The sequence below is a fragment of the Schistocerca piceifrons genome, chromosome 4 (genome assembly GCF_021461385.2).
Source record: "Schistocerca piceifrons isolate TAMUIC-IGC-003096 chromosome 4, iqSchPice1.1, whole genome shotgun sequence".
Taxonomy (NCBI): Eukaryota; Metazoa; Arthropoda; class Insecta; order Orthoptera; family Acrididae; genus Schistocerca; species Schistocerca piceifrons.
Window position 1 is genome coordinate 632870241 of NC_060141.1, and position 20838 is coordinate 632891078.

At 43.7% G+C, this 20838-nt stretch overlaps 1 protein-coding gene across 1 annotated transcript in view; it reads left to right on the plus strand.

Annotated features, from left to right (window-relative positions):
* Positions 1–20838, plus strand: part of LOC124796348 (transmembrane protease serine 11G-like) — a 288019-nt gene that overhangs the window by 101538 nt on the left and 165643 nt on the right. The window contains exon 2 of the mRNA XM_047260491.1: positions 1488–1620. Within this exon, the coding sequence (XP_047116447.1) occupies positions 1488–1620 (133 nt within the window). The remainder of the gene's footprint in view (positions 1–1487; positions 1621–20838) is intronic.

The window sequence follows — 20838 nt, forward strand, 5'->3', positions numbered from 1 at the left end:
GATGTGTGTGATGTCCTTAGGTTAGTGAGGTTTCAGTAGTTGTAAGTTCTAGGGGACTGATGACCTCAGATGTTAAGTTCCATAGTGCTCAGAGCCATTTGAACCATTTGAACCTATCTAGAAGTGCTTCATAATTGGTTATTTCATTAACTTGAAGGTGATTCAGCTGACTTTATTTTCATGCAAAATGTTGCCCCGCCTTATTTCTCTAAGAACGTCCGACGTTACCTGAATGACACCATTTCAGGACGTTGGGTTGGAGGAGGAGGAACAGAAGATGAACTTCACCGCCGATGGCCTCTCAGGTCTCCAAACCTCACACTTTGTGACTTTTATTCGTGAGATTGCGTAAAAGATCGCTTTCTTATTCCTCCTCTGCGTGACACACTTAAAAAGTTTGCGACATCATATTGTTGAAGCTTTGAATTCGATAACGAGAGACCAGCTGTTTCGTGTGTGTCAGGAAATGAGCCAGCATTTTGATATTTTTCGTATAACACATGGTGCTCACCATTGAATGTATAAAAATATGAACTTTTCTCTTTCCAGGAATGTTGGAATTGTGTTTACGCGTTTTAGTATTAGTTGAAAACAGTCTTGGTTGCAATTTTCGTTTTTTTTATTTATCAACGATGCGTTTCGCCTTATTTAGGCATCTTCAATCTGATCTTAATTTGGTATTTCTTAGGACGATCCTTTAGACAGTGTAGCTAATGGGCATCGTCGAGTACATCAGGCCAACATCGCCTTCGTTAACATCACTAACTACTTACGCCCCATCTGCTCTTGTGAACGTGTACGCTTTATGCAGGTCTTGGAGTCACTCACGTCCATCTAGAAAAGTATTTACTGAGGTTAACGAAGTCGATGTTGGCCTGATGTTCAAATTCAAATGGCTCTGAGCACTATGGGACTTAACTGCTGTGGTCATCAGTCCCCTAGAACTTAGAACTACTTAAACCTAACTAACCTAAGGACATCACACACATCCATGCCGGAGGCAGGATTCGAACCTGCGACCGTAGCGGTCGCGCTGTTCCAACCTGTAGCGCCTAGAACCGCTCGGTCATGGCCTGATGTAATCGACGATGCCCATTAGCTACACTGTCTAAAGGATCGTCCTAGGAAATACCAAATTAAGATCAGCCTGAAGATGCCTAAATAAGGTGAAACGCGTAGTTGATAGATAAAAGAACTAAAATGACAACGAAGACTATTTTCAACTAATATTATTAAACACCGGTTTTCTGATTCATGCCACCGATGGATTGGAAGAATTTTTATGTGTTTTGTAGTTTGGAAGCAATAAATAATTGAAATTTGTTCCTTATTTTTGAATAGCCCCGTATTACTGATGACTAAGGTCTGTGTCATGTGTATCTGTTGTGTTTATAGTCTTATGGAAAAACGTTTTGAACTCATGCACCAGCCTGATATTGAATGGAACACAGAGCAAGTAACAGCGACGGCCACCTGCCACTGTGCAGTACTCGGGCGTGCTGGCGAGGGCGGGTCTGGAGGGCGTGGCTGCGGCGGTGGCGGCACCCAGGCGCACCCAGAAGATGCTCCTGCCGCCACTCGGCGCCGGGAAGCCGAGCGACTGGCAACGCCAACCGTGCCGTAAGTCCACCAAACGTAACAGCGTACTAATCACGCACTGTATCTTGGCTCTTTGCGCCGGTGCTGCTGGGAAACGGATTCTGCCTGTTCCTCCACTTCTATAGTGTGCGTCATTTACGACGGCGGCCGAGTTTAGGTTCGTTCTGCGCATCTGACGTCACAAAACACACTCAGCCAATGAACAGAGAACGACGTTGCCAGAGGTCGACTGCAGTGCAGAGCACGGACGAGTGTCTTCAGTTTTAGAAACGTTCAGTCATATATAAAATAATTGAATAAAAGCAATGTCCTGATAGCAGACTTTCTTTTATAGAATGTTTGGAAAAAGCATTCTTTATACCAATTGCTTCATATTCTATTAATCAATTCAACCAAACAAGCAATAAGCGTCCTAATTCAGGCGATAGCAAGAAAAGGTGTTTGTATCATTCTCACGAACCGCTTTTTCACAATAAAGAACAGTGGTAATTGTTTATTTCCTACTGTACTTCAACGAAACGTGAGTAATTCATAATCATAACAACAGTGTTTGTCGATATTTTGCGTAATATTTTAAAGTCCTCCAGGAGCACTCTTCATTTGCGAGCTATGTTAGCATAATGGTTAAGGTGTTTGGCTGCCAAGCGACGCCGGCACGGTAGCTCAGCGTGTTCGGTCAGAGGGTTAACTGCCCTCTGCAATTAAAAAAAACTGAGTTCACGATCAACAACGAACTAAAACGGGTGTCTTACGACGTCCGCCCCGAGCAGATGTAACGAACAAAACCGAACAAAATGAGATTTAAAAAAAAAAAAGCTAAAACTTCTGAGTTCAAACCTTGTTCAGTGCTTTAGATTTCCTTTATTTAAAAACAATATCAAAGTGTCTTACTTCATGAATTTATTTGTTTGAATGTAATTTTTTGAAATTTCTAGTGTTTTGCCTCTTCATTATAATCTTCAGTAGATAGTATTTTGTCTCCTCCATTGCCATGTCACCTTTCGTAGTTTTGTGCTGCGGTAACACAATATTCAACGTTTGTGTCGGCTGATCAGTGTTTTAGCAAATAAATGCTGTTTGTGTGTGCAACACACAAAAATTATATTTGACATAGCTCTGAGCACTTCGCTGATACACAGTATATTCAACTCCTAATGTTTTTGTATGTCCACAGTTTTGTTTAATGTATTTTGTCTACTTCCTTTTGACTGATTGAAGTGCTTTAAAATAAAGCCAAACGCGCCCGGTGTAAATAAAACTTTTATTACTGACGTGATAGACGGAATATTTCTCAATATTGCATGTGACACCTATCTGGTACTTAAATTAAATGAGATATTGTTATACAGTAAATTTTATATGAAATTTAGGTATCTTGTACACATTTCATTCTCAACATTGTGGCAACTAAAATCGACCATACGGAAAGTATACGCATGGACTTTTACCTCTGTAAACTCTTCAAAATTTCGTGCAATGGTTTACTACATTTAATGCTGTAGAATAACTGCGTTGAACATCGAAACAAAATTAAGGCATTTGTGGGGGGGAGGGATCAGTCAAGAAGATGTGTAAAAATCAAATTTTTGGGCCAAATAGTTTTTGTGAAATCTAATGATAAGTGTGTCAAATCAGTCGGAACACCATGTGTCTGCACAGGCGAGCAGTACAGTGATGACAAAATCGCGCACAGCACGGAATGCGGGGAGCACGTCTCTGTAGCAGCGTAAGGGTTAATGCGGCCGTGGTGGCTTTACTTCATAAACGGCGCGCTCCCCCCTAAACGTAAGTTTGCGAACTATACTATACTATGGCGCTGCTTCTCTTGACGCGTGCGTCGTTTGCAAACTGGCAACGCAGCAATCTCCCGCGTCTGGGCGGGCATGCGCGAGCCGCCAAGATATAAGAATTGAACTATAGCACAACCTGAGCGAAATGCCAAGCTACAGAGCACATGAACCACTCTCCACAATTCACGTTACACTGACGTCACAAAAGTCGTAGGACACCTCCTAATATCGGGTTGGACCTCCTTTTGCCCGGAGAAGTGCAGCATAACCTCAACCAGTCCTTAGAAGTCCCCTAAAGAAATATTGAACTCTGCTGCCTCTTTAGCCGTCCATAATTGCGAAAGTGTTACCGGTGCAGGGTTTTCTGCACAAACTGATCTCTTGATTACGTCCCATAAATGTTCGATGGGATTCATATCGGCCGGTCTGGATGACCAAATCAGTCGTTGCCGGCAGCGGTGGTCTAGCGGTTCTAGGCGCTCAGTCCGGAACCGCGGGACTGCTACGGTCGCAGATTCGAATCCTGCCTCGGGCATGGATGTGTGTGATGTCCTTAGGTTAGTTAGGTTTAAGTAGTTCTAAGTTCTAGGGGACTGATGACCACAGATGTTAAGTCCCATAGTGCTCAGAGCCATTTGAATTTGAAATCAGTCGCTAGAATTTCCAGAGTGTTCTTCAAATCAATCGCGAATTGAAGGTCAATGACATGCAGTGCTGTTTTTCTGGGGTAACACTGGGGGTTGCGTATCCCTAAACTTTTTCGTCGACAAAGTAATTTTTTTACGATGTTGAGAACTTGGAAGTGTGCGAAATATTTATTTCACGGACGTAAATTTTTATTTCATTTTTACGTGTTGTTAATTGCAATACGAACAATACCAGAGCAGTTTTTGGTGGGAAAAGCGATGTCATTGACTGTTTCAAGCATGTCGAAGCTGCGGCAACCGTTCTCGACAGCTGAATCGCTGGCAGCCAGTTCGACAAGCATGCAGTGCCCTCGCCCGCTAAAAGTGGGCGATGGTAGTGCTAAACGGATATGCGTACGCTCAAACATCGAGCTAGCGATAGATATCTCTACGGTCCCACTACCATGATGATGTTGAAGATGTCATGGCTAAAAGCAGACGGGTAGTATCCCAGGCTTCAGTTATAAGTAATTTTCGCTGCGTTATATCCAATGTCGGATATGACATGACACCGTTGTTTGGGAATATGAAGTCTGTGAAATGCTACAAATGGTCTCCAGGTAGCCGAACATAAATATTTCCAGTCAATGATCGGTTCAGTTGGACCAGAGGACCCTGTCCCTTCACAACCCACGTCATTACGAAGCCACCACCAGTGCCTTATTGACAACATCGCTCCACGGCTTCGTCGGATCTGCGCCACACTCGAACCCTACCATCAACTCTTACCAACTGAAATCTGGACTCTTCTGACCAGGGCACGGTTTTCCAGTCGTCTAGGGTCCAACCGATATAGTCACAAGCCGAGGAGAGATGCTGCATGCGATGTCACGCTGTTAGCAAAGGCATTCTCGTCGGTCATCTGCTGCCGTAGCCCATTAACGCCACATTTTGCCGCACTGACCTAACAGATACCTTCATCGTACGTCCCACATTCATTTCTGTGGTTATTTCAGGTAGTGTTGCTTGCCCGTAAGCACTGAAAAATCTATGCCGATGCCGCTGCTCTCGCTCGTTAAGCAAAAGTTGTCGGCCACTGGGTTGTCCGTGGTGACTGGTAATGCCTAAAATTTGGTATTCTCTTGATACTGTGGGTCTCTTAATATTGATTTCTCTAACGATTTCAAGAACTGAATGTCCCATGCGTCTAGCTCCAGCTACCACTCCGCGTTCAGACTCTGTTAATTCCCATCGATCACCAGAGTTCGAATGACAGCTCCGCTAACGCACAGCCCATTAGTACCTTGTGAACGCGATACTACCACCCTCTGCATATGTCCATATCGCTATCACATGACTTTTGTCACCATAATGCACGCTTCCCGTAACATGGCACCTCACGCGAGCGGTGCTGAGAGCCGATGTAATGGATTCTGTCTCAGATCACAATGTATGATGAAGAGTACGCTGAAATTTAAGAGATTAGTCAGGAACAATAAATACTCAAAAAAGTGGGATACGGAAGTACTAAGGAATGACGAGATATGCTTGAAGTTCTCTAAGGCGGTAGATACAGCAATAAAGAGTAGTCCAGTAGGCAGTACAGTTGAAGAGAAATGGACATTTCTAAAAAGGGCAATCACAGAAGCTGGAAAAGAAAACATAGGTTCAAAGAAGGTAACTACGAAGAAACTAAGATAACAGAAGAAATAATTCAGTTGATCAGTGAAGGAAGGAAGTACAAAAACGTCAAGGGAAATTCAGGAATACAGAAACACAAGTCGCCAAGGAATTAAATAAATTGATGGTAGAAGGAAGGCTGCATGAAAAATGTGAAGAAGTCGAAAAAGAAATGATTGTCAGAAGGACTGACTCAACGTATAGGAAGGTTAAAACAACCTTCGGTGAAATTAAAAACAAGGGTGGCAACATTACGAGTGCAACGGGAATTCCACTGCAAATCGCAGAAGAGAGAGCGGATATGTGCAAAGAGTATATCGAAGGCCTCTATGAGGGGGAATATTTGTCTGAGGTGATAGAAGAAAAAACAGGAGACGATTTAGAAGAGATTGGGAGTCCAGTATCAGAATCAGAATTTGAGAGAACTTTGGAGGACTTCAAACAAGGCAGAACGGATCGATAACATTCCATCAGAATTTCTAAAGTCATTAGTGGAAGCGGCACCAAAACGGTTATTCACGTTAGTGTGCAGAATGTATAATCCTGACAATATACCGTCTGACTTTCGGAAAAGCATCATCCACACAATACTGAAGTTTACAGGAGCTGACAAGTGCGAGAATTATCGGAAAATCAGCTTAATAGGTCAAGCATCCATGTCGCTGACAAGAATAATATACAGAAGAATGGAAAAGAAAATTGAGGATGTGTTAGAGGACCATCAGTTTGGCTTTAGGAAAGGTAAAGGCACCAGAGAGGCAGTTCTGACGTTGCGATTGATAATGGGAGCAAGACTAAAGAAAAGTGAAGACACGTTCATAGGATCTGTCGACCTAGAAAAGCGTTCGATAATGTAAAATGGTGCAAGATGTTCGAACGTCTGAGAAAAATAGGGGTAAGCTATAGGGAGAGACGGGTAATACACAATAAGTACAAGAACAAAGAGGGAATAATAAGACTGAACGACCAAGAAGGAAATCTCAGATTAAAAAGGGTATAAAACAGGGATGAAATCTTTCCCCTTTACCGTTCAATCTTTACATCGAAGAATCAATTATGGAAATAAAAGAAAGGTTCAAGAGTGGAATTAAAATACAATGTGAGGGGGTATCAGTGATACGATTCGTTGATGATATTGCTATCCTGAGTGAAAGTGAAGAAGAATTGCATGATCTACTGAGTGGAATGGACAGTCTAATGAGTACAGAATACGGACTGAGAGTAAATCGGAGAAATACGAAAGTAATGAGAAGTAGCAGAAACGAGAACAGCGAGAAACTTATCAGGATTGATGGTCACGAAGTAGATGAACTTAAGGAATTCTGCTACCTAGGCAGCTAAATAACCAATGACGGACGGAGCAAGGAGGACATGAAAAGCAGACTAGCACTGGCAAGCAGGGCATTTCTGGCCAAGAGAAGGCTATTAGTATTAAACATAGTACGCAATATGAGACAGAAATTTCTGAGAATTTACGTTTTGAGCACAGCATTGTACGATAGTGAAACATGGACTGTGGGAAAACCGGAACAGAAGAGAATCGAAGCACTTGATGTGTGGTGCTACAGACGAATGTTGAAAATTAGGCGGACTGATAGGGTAAGGAACGAGGAAATAAATATGTGGAAAACATTGACAAGGAGAAGGGACAGGATGATAGGACACCTGTTAAGACATCGGGGAATGACTTTCATGGTACTAGAGAGAGCTGTAGAGGGAAAAAACTGTAGAGTAAGACAGAGATTGGATTCCATCCAGCAGATAATTGAGGAAGTAGATTGCAAGTGCTACTCTGAGATGAAGAGTTTGCCACAGGAGAGAAATTCGTGGCGGGCCGCATCAAACCAGTCAGTAGACTGATAAAAAAAAAGATACAGCTTGCACTGACTCCTCTTTATCCTTATCTAAATCGCTTACGTCTTCCGACACAGTTTTTGGTCATATCTGAGAAATTAATTTGGAATTAACGGCATGCCCACATCCCTTTTATTGGTCTGCGAATGGGGCCTTATCGCGACCTGTTCGAGTTTTCCTGATTAGTCGGGGTGTTAGCCTCTTCATTGTGAGTAACCTTAGCCATCTGCACGTTGTGGGTTTGACCTCGCCAGTTCGTGTCCTATATTGCCCCGGAATTAAATTCTCCTTGACCTTGCCCCTCACTGGATACACAGTTGTTATTCTGATGGAAGACTGCCGAGGTGTCTATTTGCGGTCGGTTCCTGCCAGTTACTGGATAGGCTATTGTCACCTGCTGTGGGTGCGTTGTGAACTTGTTGGTCATAGACCATCTGTTCGGTATAAGCCGGTCTATTGTAATTCTGTTTGTGATTTTCTTTTAAAGTTCTCTTGTACTTTTGTTTTCCCCAGTTACCATAATTACTTCTTGTATTTTTGTTGTTGCACGGACATACGGGTGCCAACCGTGTTGGTTATTGCCACCGTTGACATTCCGCTGTTGACTATTTTGCGGAGACGCACACTGCGTGTTAATATTCTGTGGCTGCGATGGCCCCTTTTTATACTCGTATATTAGATCAATCGAGTCGAGTAAGCATAAGAATGATTGTTAAGTATTATCGCTGTCCATCCTCCCCGACTGCACCTGACTGATTGCTGTTGGCGTCCCTCTTGTGACTTCCACAACATTAACAATATTTCTCTGCAACTTCTCTTCCGCTGCCTTTACGCCTAGCTCAATCCTAGCAATCAATTCTTTTTCACTTTCCTTTACTGCTTCTTCAACTGCTTCGCCATAGGTCTTACACTCTCGTACGAGCTTCTGTGCGAGAGTTGTACCCTTATCTAGCATTCCCGCTCCGGCTCTGTCATTTAAATTCTTCACCTCCTTTTCGATTTTTGCTTGTGTTTTCTTTATGCACGTAGTATCTAAATCTAAATTATTCCGCTTTACCGAGACCTCTTGTACTTCTTCCCCCAAATCTTTACATAGAGACTGCAACTCACTAACAGTTGTTGTTGTTGTTGTTGTGGTCTTCAGTCCTGAGACTGGTTTGATGCAGCTCTCCATGCTACTCTATCCTGTGCAAGCTTCTTCATCTCCCAGTACCTACTGCAACCTACATCCTTCTGAATCTGCTTATTGTATTCATCTCTCGGTCTCCCTCTACGATTTTTACCCACCATGCTGCCCTCCAATGCTAGATTTGTGATCCCTTGATGCCTCAAAACATGTCCTACCAGCCGATCCCTTCTTCTAGGCAAGTTGTGCCACAAACTTCTCTTCTCCCTAATCCTATTCAATACCTCCTCATTAGTTACGTGATCTACCCACCTTATCTTCAGCATTCTTCTGTAGGACCACATTTCGAAAGCTTCTATTCTCTTCTTGTCCAAACTAGTTATCGTCCATGTTTCACTTCCATACATGGCTACACTCCATATAAATACTTTCAGAAACGACTTCCTGACACTTAAATCTATACTCGATGTTAACAAATTTCTCTTCTTCAGAAACGATTTCCTTGCCATTGCCAGTCTACATTTTATATCCTCTCTACTTCGACCATCATAAGTTATTTTACTCCCTAAATAGCAAAACTCCTTTACTACTTTAAGTGTCTCATTTCCTAATCTAATTCCCTCAGCATCACCCGATTTAATTTGACTACATTCCATTATCCTCGTTTTGCTTTTGTTGATGTTCATCTTATATCCTCCTTTCAAGACACTGTCCATTCCGTTCAACTGCTCTTCCAAGTCCTTTGCTGTCTCTGACAGAATTACAATGTCATCGGCGAACCTCAAAGTTTTTACTTCTTCTCTATGAATTTCAATACCTACTCCTAATTTTTCTTTTGTTTCCTTTACTGCTTGCTCAATATACAGATTGAATAACATCGGGGAGAGGCTACAACCCTGTCTCACTCCTTTCCCAAGCACTGCTTCCCTTTCATGCCCCTCGACTCTTATAACTGCCATCTGATTTCTGTACAAATTGTAAATAGCCTTTCGCTCCCTGTATTTTATACCTGCCACCTTCAGAATTTGAAAGAGAGTATTCCAGTTAACACTAACAGTACCTGTCATAATTCCTAAATTTTTTGAGATTTCCGACTGAGCCTCTTGCGTCTATGTCTGCACGTCACCCATGACCTTTAGCTTACCTAACATTTCCTCTTGTGCCTCGTCTATAGATGACACTTCTTTGATCTAGGTTGTTTATCTCCTGAAACAAATCAGTGAATAATTCCACCTTTAGTTTCATCCCCATATCCGCAAGTTTTATGTCAAATCATTACAAAGGTCAGTGCGTAGATTTTGGGTTACATTATCTAACCTCTCTGATAGGTCATTCTTAAAACCATCAACTGTTTGCTTTTGTTCAGCTTTAAAATCACGAAATTGTCGTCAAGTTTTACGGGGTGTTGCTTAGAAAAATTATGAAACGAATTCTCCATTAGGTCAGTGAGGCCTTTGTACATACCCTGCATTGAATGCGTCGACCATGTATTGGCGTCCTGTGTACATACTGTATCTTGTTCCTTCACATTTGAAACAAGTTCAAGTCACATGGAGAAACTATAATTTACTGATTCCGCACTAGCGCGTCTTTCACTCGCTTCATGGGAGTAAATGCTTCTCGGTGAGATTTGAAAATTAGTCTCGTCTACCGTGAGCGTTGTAGCATCATGACGTAAGACACTTTTTGTCATCAGTATAAACTCAATTTGTGTAGTATTCCCGGCTGTCGTCGATATGATCGACATTTTTGGTGTGACTATCATTTGTCGTCGCACTCATTGCGGCGACATTTTGTATTTCTACACTATTTTCCTTAGTCGCCACAACCATCTTAACTGGTTCCATTTTGTAAATTTTTTGAAGTTATAAATGTGAATGTGGTTGGTAGGACATGTTCTGAGGCATCAAGGGATCACCAATTTAGTACTGGAGGGCAGCGTGGAGGGTAAAAACCATAGAGGGAGACCAAGAGATGAATATACTAAGCAGATTCAGAAGGATGTAAGTTGCAGTAGTTACTTGGAGATGAAAAAGCTTGCGCAGGATAGAATAGCATGGAGGACTGCATCAAACAAGTCTCTGGACTGAAGACCACAACAACAACACAAATGTGAAATGAAACTGAATTTTGATCTTGGAATTGGTTGCGAGAATTTTCCCGATCAGTTCATGATGTATTCAGTATTCTGCGCCATTACTGTGTCTTATTGTTGCTGTTAATGATTTTTGTATCCACATTTCAAAAAAATCAAAATAATATCAACCCTAAACTCTATTGCTTTTAAAAGAATGGTTCAAATTTATGACTGGATAGGTTAAGGTACTGATCTACTTTCGATCTAGGCGTTAACAAGCGCAATTATGCGAGCTGGAAGTTGGAGTTCTTTCCTACCTTATTAGAGGATCTTCTTAAATGTTATTGGTACATCCTCCAGTTAACCCATTCAGATTTATGCATACCATGCGTTGTTTGCCCATGATCTTCTCTCGATAATGTTATTCCAATCAAACAAATACAGTAGACTGTTACACAACATGTTTTATACCATTTAATTATCGCATCTGTCTAATATATCTGACCCCGTCCTAGAAACAGTAACCAGTTCTACTGGTTAATTAATAATTTGAAGAATAATTATTGCGATGGAAATTTGCTAGCGGCGCACAAGAGGCGCGACAATAGTGAGTTCACTCGTGAACGTGTCTCGGCTAGTAATTTACGCCCGTCGAAGCTCACTCCGGGCAGTCAGGCTTATAATTTTTCGTTTGCACGACAAATCTCTGACATATAACATTGGATTATTAGATGGTAGTTCTTCGCGCCTTGAAGTTCTTTATCTCCAGTTCTCCTTTGTGAGAATGTTACGGCGTACAGCTTTCTCTGATTGAATTTCTTGCTTCTCCGAATCTTACAGATATCGGTAACGCAGAAAGATCAGGTGAAACAAGGAACTAGTAAATGGAGTTGACTTCGTACTATAAGAATTAATGTGGTTCACATTATTTGTGAACTAAACAGAAATCCTCGTCCTCTTTCTATCACGGAGGGGAAAAGACAGACAGTACAAGATCAACGAAAGAACCGATAGGAGTTTTTACAAACGTTAGAAAGTTTATGCTCTTCTTCTTTTTCGCTAGCTCCACAGGCTTGATTGCTGCGGGCATACCGCGTTTTGATCTTTGCCGTAAGCTACTTACGCGAATGAATTAATGAAAATAGACAGAAAAAATAAAACATATATCCATGTGGGTAAACCAGTGTAAGTTCCAATACAAATCAAAATATTGATATGATCCTCGATTATAGTATGATCTCTGAGCAGAGATTTAAAATTTAGAACCTGTAGGAGAAAACTGGTACTATTCAACCCCCCCCCCCCCCCCCCCAAAAAAAAAACCTTTCGAGAAAAGCGGTGGTTGGTGGAACGACTAAGCTTTCTTTCAAGTTACCTATTTCTCTCGATACTTTGAGTCTACGCATCTTGAAAAGTATAGTATAAAAATCTGAAGAAAATTAGAATTTTTCAATCTTTCTTCAATGTTTCAGGAACCGGTTATTTTGAGCGTTCTTGACAGTAACGATAAACTAGAGATGAAAGAAACCGATATACCCGAAAACCGGTTGTTTCAGTCATAACCGCGATCCCTGTCACAAACCACCGGCTCGTAAGTTACGGAAATTGTGGCACGTGTGAAAGCTGGTGCCTGTAGAAAAATTACTAGTCTCGAGTAGCACCGAGGGGACCGCCGAGCTTAACGTACTCATCCGGCGAATGCATCACAATCAACACTTGACTCATGCCTCACTGCGTGACTCACTATGCAGAAATTTGGACTCTAACTCTCGACATAGGCGTAAAGTCGTGTGGTCGTTCAATCTTCAAACACACTATGCAAGTACATATTGCTTTGTTTGCTTTCGAGCGCCTTGAGTTGGTGGAAATGTCCGTTTCTGTTATGGAAAGGATGCTTGTTAAAATTTACACAACGTAAATAGCAGGAAACAAAATTAAGATAAAAATAAGCATAACTCAATTTTATAATTTATTGAAGAAGAAGTAAGGAAAGTTCCTTAATATAACACTGTTGCACAGTATGAGGCACAGCACTTTACGATGACGATCCACATTTACGTTTCGCACTGTTTTCCTAATTCGATTAAGGCAAATGCTGGATGGTTCCTTTGAAAGGGCACGACCGATTTTCTTCCCTAGACTTCACTAATCTGAGCGTGTGCTCCGTCTCCAATGACGTCGTTCTCGATGGGACGTTAAACACTAATCTTGTTTCGACATGAAAGTTTTCTGGGTATGTACCGCGTCGTATTGTATAAAACTACTGCTGGAGAAAACCAACGTTTCGGTCACGGTTCCTTTGACCGTCGGCTTTGACGTGAAGTCACTATTTACTAACGTGCCAGTAAACGATACTATCCGCATTCTTCAAGAGCATGTCCCGCTAGACGTATGCGACCTGGTTGAACTGTGCCTGACTTCAACGCACTTCAAACGGCAAGGAAAATACTACGAGCAGACAGACGGCGTAGCAAAGGAGTCTTCCCTACCTCCGCTGGCAGCCGACATACTCATGGAAGTCTTTGAAGCAACAGCCCTTGGTTCAGCTTCTTTTCGTCCACGTTGCTGGTTCAGATACGTGAACGACACGTTCGTTATATGACCTCATGGTTAAACGGAGTTACACAAGTCTCATGAATATTTGTACAACATGCACAGGTAGATACAGTTCACGCAAAGAATGGTGCAATTCCGTTTCTAGACTTTGAAGTATACAGGACAACGGAGGGCACACTGGGGCGCAGAGTATATCGCAAGCCTACACATACAGACAGGTATCTGCATGCTCAATCGTGCCACCACCCAGCACAGAAGAACTCGGTCATCCGTTCTTTGGCAATCTGTGCGTAGCTCCTAAGTGATACTCAAAAGATAACACCTGGGCTTCAGTGGCTACGCACAACGTTTATAGCCAATGGCTGCAGCCATCAGTCAATCCACACAACTTTGTCATCACGAGGCGCGAGCACTATCGGCGAGTAACTGCCGCCGCGCGGCCGACGTCCAGCATTTGGTAAACAGGAGCCAACTTTTCATTCGCCAGTGACCACCAGTCATGGCACGTAACACAAGAGCCAACAGACAACAAAGGTTACGCTCTCCCTCCACCGCAGTAACCTATAAAAATAGAGTTCCCTCTCCTTCCTCCTTAAGTGACCAATAAAATGAACTACGTTTTCAAAATTATGACCTAATGGCATGGGCAGTGGTCAGTAATACAAAAATATAAGGGACTATATATTCAGAACGCACCAGTAGACCCAGAAGAAGGCCGCTGCAGCCGTGACCGCTTTTCACCTGCAGTAGTTTTATACAATATGACGCGGCACCATACCCAGAAAACATTTATGTCGACTGACTCTGGCCGCGGAAGCCTACGCAATTGTATAATCTTGCTTCCTTTCTTTCCTTCACGGTGACTCGCACGTTCTTTAAGATACACCTTGCTCTTTTGTCGTTACGCCACTTGCATTGGTCACACGCTCTTCCAACATCTGCACATTGTCGATGGATTGGACAGACACCAACGCCTTTAAACGTTCCCAGAGCCATAGATCAAACGAATTCATGTCCGGTGAACTGAGAAGCCTTCTTACTGAACGTGTTCGACCAGTTCATCTCCCACGGAACACTGCGGTAAGGTACTGTCGCATGATACATAGAAAATGGGCTGGAGTGCCGTTGTACGAACTACAGTCGTTGTTTTTCTGCAAGGGTAACGTCCTCCAACAGCGACAGTAATTCATTACAAAGAAATTGGTGATACACATCACATGTCGATGTGGTTGGTAAAGTGTATGACCCTATGAGTCTATCACTGACAATTCCTGCCCATACTGATAACGAAGCCATCCTAACGCGTCACCCACAAGACTGCTCGAGGTTTTGCATTGCCCACAAGTGTGTATTTTGGTATTTTACTACGACATCTCATGTAAATTTTGCTTCATAAAAGTAGGCAGCGAACTGCGGATCTTCAGCAACCTGTTTAGAAGCCATTGGCAGAATTGTAGTCGGGCAAGGTGTTCTACTGGCCAAAGAACTTGTACGCGTTTCATATGGTAGGGATAAAGCAACTTATTGTGTTGAAGGGGCCACGCAATAGTATGGTGATATCTACAACAAATCCAGCTCTTCGCACCTATGTTTCAGGGTCGTCCTCTACATATCTAATATCTACGTCTCCACCTCCGTCGTGGGAAATACGCGAATTATCCATCCGTCAGTTGCCATTGCTGCGAATGGTCCAGTCTTCAAGTCGCTGGAATAGCCTTCCGAACACAATTTTGGATGGAATGGCGCGTTTTGGACGTAATTCGTCATAATCCATAACTGAATACAATGTCTGTCATTTCCCTCGTGGAGTAGAAGGTCTCCTTTGCATTTTTTATAGTACTGACTTTTCATACTGCACGGAATCACTTATCTTGTTCTCCTGATGTAGAGTATGGTCAGCACTCTGGGGACCGCATTCTGGCTCTGGGTTACCCAGAGGCCACTGGCATGGGCCTCGACTGGCCGCCATATTCTCTGGATCTGAAAACATGCGACTCCTTTTTGTGAGGCTATATAAAAGACAAGGTGTACATCTGTAATCCCAAAACCATTGCTTCGGTATGGTTGGTACCGGCGCCACCATCTATGTCCTGAAAATTATAACCATTGAGACACGTGAAAGTAACTGCAACATTAGGACGGCCTATACCAACGAATGCTGCACATTACATAGCACAGCTAAAACGACCCATATCTCAACAGGTATTGGTTTCCGAACATACAATTACGGGAATTTTCTTCTAGTTTTGACCAATGCTACCTCCAGTAGTAAGATTGACACTTTTCTTGCACACACCCCGTGTAACGCCAATGAAACTTTCTCACTGAAGGCTGTGTCCATTTTATTACATGTATCTAGAGGTAAAAGTTTCTTGTCCATGATTAACACCCCCTCCCCCCGCCACACACATACATCCACCCACCAATATTTCATCCCTTCCTAGCACCGACTAACTTTTTAGAGTTCTGTTTTGTAAACAAGACACAAAACACTGGCGAAAGTCGTTCTCACCCTAAACACCGCTACGATATCTGCCGGTCCTTTCATTCAACCAATATTAAAATATTTTTATCACTTTTTCTTAGACAAGGCTTAATCCACAAATGTTTTTCTTCTATCATGTAGTTTCCTCGCAATATGACATCGTTATAAACAGGAAAATTAACAAAAAATATGAACGTAATTTTTCAGTACGAACGAAAGAACTTATTGAAATATATTACCCGAAACACCTTTTCCTGCCACGCGGGGTAGCCGTACGGTGTGAGGTACCTCGTCACAGTTCGCGCGGCTGCCCCCGTCGGAGGTTCGAGTCCTGCCTCGGGCATGGGTATGTATGTTGTCCTTAGCATAAGTTAGGTTAAGTTAGATTAAGTAGTGCGTAAGCCTAGGGACCGATGACCTCAGCAGTTTGATCCGATAGCCCTTACCGCTAACTTCCAAATTTTTCCACCTTTTCATTACGAAGCCTTATATTGCCGTTCTCTCTTCTCCTTAAAACATCTAACAGAATTTTTTCCTCTGCAGAATTATCTGTTGTAAACCTGTGTAAAATGAACAACAGTGATCTCCCGCCATATTGTTATTGTAGCGGCCTTAAGCACTATGGGACTTGACATCTCAGGTCATCAGCGCCCTAGACTTAGAACTACGTAAACCTAAGGACATCACACACATCCATGCCCGAGGCAGGATTCGAACCTGCGACAGTAGCAGCCGCGTGGTTGCAGACTGCGCCTAGAACCGCTCAGGCACAGCGGCCGGCTGGTTATTGATGCATTGAAGAAAGCGCTCTCCTTTTACGCACTGACGTCACCCAAATTTTTGTTAAAAAAATAAGATCACGTTCAAGTAGAGAATCTTGAGGCTCACCAAACACTTTAATTTCTTGAGCTTAGAAATGTTTGTTTATGACAGGCTCCATTGTCCTGTTGATATAAGCAGTCGTCGTCTACGAACTGTTCCTCAGTACACAATGCCGAGAAATGTTTTCTAAGACTATCGTTCCGCATTTAGCGCCTTCTTGATACAAAAAACACCCCAATACCCTAACACCACCTCCTCCGTATACCTTTGTTGGCATTACATATGATGGCAGGTTCATAAGTAGTGCAACACTTTTTTTTCTCGGTCAGTTTCGTTCGAAAAAATGCAGAGTTTGTTGTGGCACATCCTTGAATATTCCCGCTTCAGCTCCTATAATTTCACGAAGTTCCGATACGTAGAGGCGCTATACGTAGCCTTCAAAATGTCCTCTGTAACGGAGGCACGTTCCAAGCAGAGAGCTGTCACTGAGTTTCGTTTGGTGGGAAACCAGAGCATCGCAGTGTTGGTAAGATGCGGACGCTCTCATTCGAGGTGATCGACAGATAACAAACACCTCCCTGCTCAACTGGACGTCTCTGTTGACAATGCTGCCACACACGTCCACCAGTCAAGGTACTGAAAGGTGTATGCCCATTGGGTTCCTCGCCGCCTAGCAGAAGACCATAAAGGGCTACAAAGAAACTACTTGCGCGCAATGAGGCTAACCGTGAAAATTTTTGTCGAATATTGTCACAGGTGATGAAACATGGGTTCATCACTTTGAGCGAGGAACAAAGCGGCACACCACCTCTTTTCCAAAGAAAAACTTCAAAGCCATACTCTCATCCGGTCTTCTGGGACTCTGAAGGAGTTATTCTTTTTGAAGTCCTCCATCGTGGTGGAACGATCAACTCGGAATTGTACCGTGCTACCCTCAAGAAATTGAAGACTTCTCGTTCTCCATGACTACGCAAGACCTGACACAGCTCTGCGCACCCGTCAGGAGCTCAGAAAACATCATCGGACTGTTCTTCCTCATCCACCCTACAGCTCGGATCACGAACCTCCCAAATTCCATCTGTTTGGCCCAACGAAGGACGCACTCCACGGGAAGCAGTAGGTGGATGATGGGAAGGACACTGGCGCAGCAAAGCGTTGGCTCCGACGTCGACTAGCAGGATGGTGTCACACGGGCATACAGGCCCTCATAGTAGGTTGGCGTAAGGCCGTCGCATTGAAAAATAGGTAACTGGAAATTTGTGGTAAGTTCTATGGGACCAAACTGATGAGGCCATCGGTGTCACTACTTAATCTAACTTAACCTAACTTACCCTAAGGATAACACACACATCCATGCCCAAGGGAGGACTCGAACCTCCGACGGAGGGAGCCGCGCAAGCCGTTGCGAGGCGCCCCGGACCGCACGGCTACCCCGCGCGGCTGAAATATAGACATTTCTAGCAAAAAGATAGGGGAATAATGTGGTGTGCTGCGCTCGTAAATAAAACCAACTTGCTTTCAGAAAAGAAATGTGTTGCATTAGTTATTTAACGCCCTTCGTACATCGTCCAGGCGTTCGCCAAAGCCAAACCCTTCCATCAGATTGTCACAGTATATAGCGTGATTTATCGCTCCAAGTCACTCGTTAACAGTCGCTCACTGACCAGTGGCCCCGTCCTTTATACCACCTCAAGCGCCGCTTAGGACCGGCTGGAGAAATGTACCCCGTTGCTTTTAACACCTTATGGCCAGTCACTGCACTTGCTGGGTTGCTTGTGGCACATAAACTCACGAGTGATTCCTTGCGCTGTTTTCATGCGATTTCTTACAAACCACCCTCCGCAATGTTCCACGGTCCCTGTTGCCGGTGGTACTTGAGATTTACCTGGTCTTGGTTTAGCTGCGGTTGTTGCTTCGCGTTTCTGCTTCACACTCACGCAGTCACATCATCAAAAGTGTTGAAATGTCCCTGATCGATTTGTTATACAGATGAGATCCAATAACTAGTTCACATTCGAAGTTATTGAGCTCCACTCACCGACCCATTCCGCAGCTTCTCTAATGCAGATTTTCTACTGATACTAGTATTTCCGTTTCCTTTTATACTGGTGAGTCCATTTCCTGTGATCTCGTGACATCTAATGGTCAAATCCGCATTACTTAGAGATGTCCATATAGTTCTGGCCAGATAGTACATCACTAAAACGCTAAACCCACGCTGTTGAATATTGAGTATTAGCCGTAAATAATTGGTGCATGATAAAGTTATTTGTTATCATATTAGGATCCAATACAAAACGAGATACGACATTCCCGTTGCACATACACTACTGGCCATTAAAAGTGCTACACCACGAAGATGACGTGCTACAGACGCGAAATTTAACCAACAGGAAGAAGATGCTGTGATACGCAAATGATAAGCTTTTCAGAGCATTCACACAAGGTTGGCGCCGGAGGCGACACCTACAACATGCTGACATGAGGAAAGTTTCCAACCGATTTCTCATACACAAACAGCAGTAGACCGGCGTTGCCTGGTGAAACGTTGTTGTGATGCCTCGTGTAAGGCCGGATTGTAGCCTATCGCGATTGCGGTTTATCGTTTCGCGACATTGCTGCTCGCGTTGGTCGAGATCCAATGACTGTTAGCAGAATATGGAATCGGTGAGCTCAGGAGGGTAATACGGAACGCCGTGCTGGATCCCAACGGCCTCGTATCACTAGCAGTCGAGATGACAGGCACCTTATCCGCATGGCTGTAACGGATCGTGCAGCCACGTCTCGATCCCTGAGTCAACTGATGGGGACGTTTGCAAGACAACAATCATCTGCACGAACAGTTCGACGACGTTTGCAGCAGCATGGACTATCAGCCCGGAGACCGTGGCTGCGGTTACCCTTGACGCTGCATCACAGACAGGAGCGCCTGCGATGGTGTACTCAACGACGAACCTGGGTGCACGAATGGCAAAACGTCATTTTTTGGTTGAATGCAGGTTCTCTTTACAGCATCATGATGGTCACATCCGTGTTTGGTGACATCGCGGTGAACGCACATTGGAAGCATGTATTTTTCATCGCCATACTGGCGTATCACCCGGCGTGATGGTATGGGGTGCCATTGGTTACACGTCTCGGCCACCTCTTGTGCGCATTGACGGCACTTTGAACAGTGGACGTTACATTTCAGAAGTGTTACGACCCGTTGCTCTACCCTTCATTCGATCCCTTCTAAACCCAACATTTCAGCAGGATAACGCACGACCGCACGTTGCAGGTCCTGTACGGGCCTTTCTGGAAACAGAAAATGTTCGACTGCTGCCATGGCCAGCACATTCTCCAGATCTCTCACCAACTGAAAACGTCTGGTCAATGGTGGCCGAGCAGCTGGCTCGTCACAATACGCCAGTCACTACTCTTGATGAACTGTGGTATCGTGTTGAAGCTGCATGGGAGCTGTTCCTGTACACGCCATCCAAGCTCTGTTTGACGCAATGCCCAGGCGTATCAAGGCCGTTATTACGGCCAGCGGTGGTTGTTCTGAGTATTGATTTCTCAGGCTCTATGCACCCAAATTGCGTGAAAACGTAATCACATGTCAGTTGTAGTATAATATATTTGTCCAATGGATAACCGTTTATCATCTGCATTTCTCCTTGGTGTAACAATTTTAATGGCAAGTAGTGTACATCTCGCAACACGACATTGTTTTCACGCTGTTATCACACGTGTTTATCTTACTAAACCAGTTTTTATGTTGTATAAATATCAGAATTTTACATTTTATTTGTGAAACATTGGCTGCAAATGGTTTGTACTTGCGCCAGAGTGTGGCATCTCGGGGTCGGACGTGATCGACACGCGTATCGTCGGCGGCTATCAGGCGCCGCCGCACATCTTCCCCTGGATGGTGGCCATCCTGTACAACGGCTTCATGAACTGCGGCGGCTCCCTCATCAACGACAGATACGTGCTCACCGCCGGCCACTGCGTAGTGGGGTACGTCACAACGACCTTTCCTCTTTTTTTTCTGTAGGTCATCAGTCTTTCCACTGATTTGGTGTGGGCCGCCACGAACACGTGTTCTATGATCCTGGCCCTTCGTCTACTCACTGTTTTCCAGTGCTGTTTTTCTGGGGGAACGCTGGGGGATGCGTAGCCCTAAACTTTTTCGTCGACAAAGTAATTTTTTTACGATGTCGAGAACTTGGAAAAGTGCG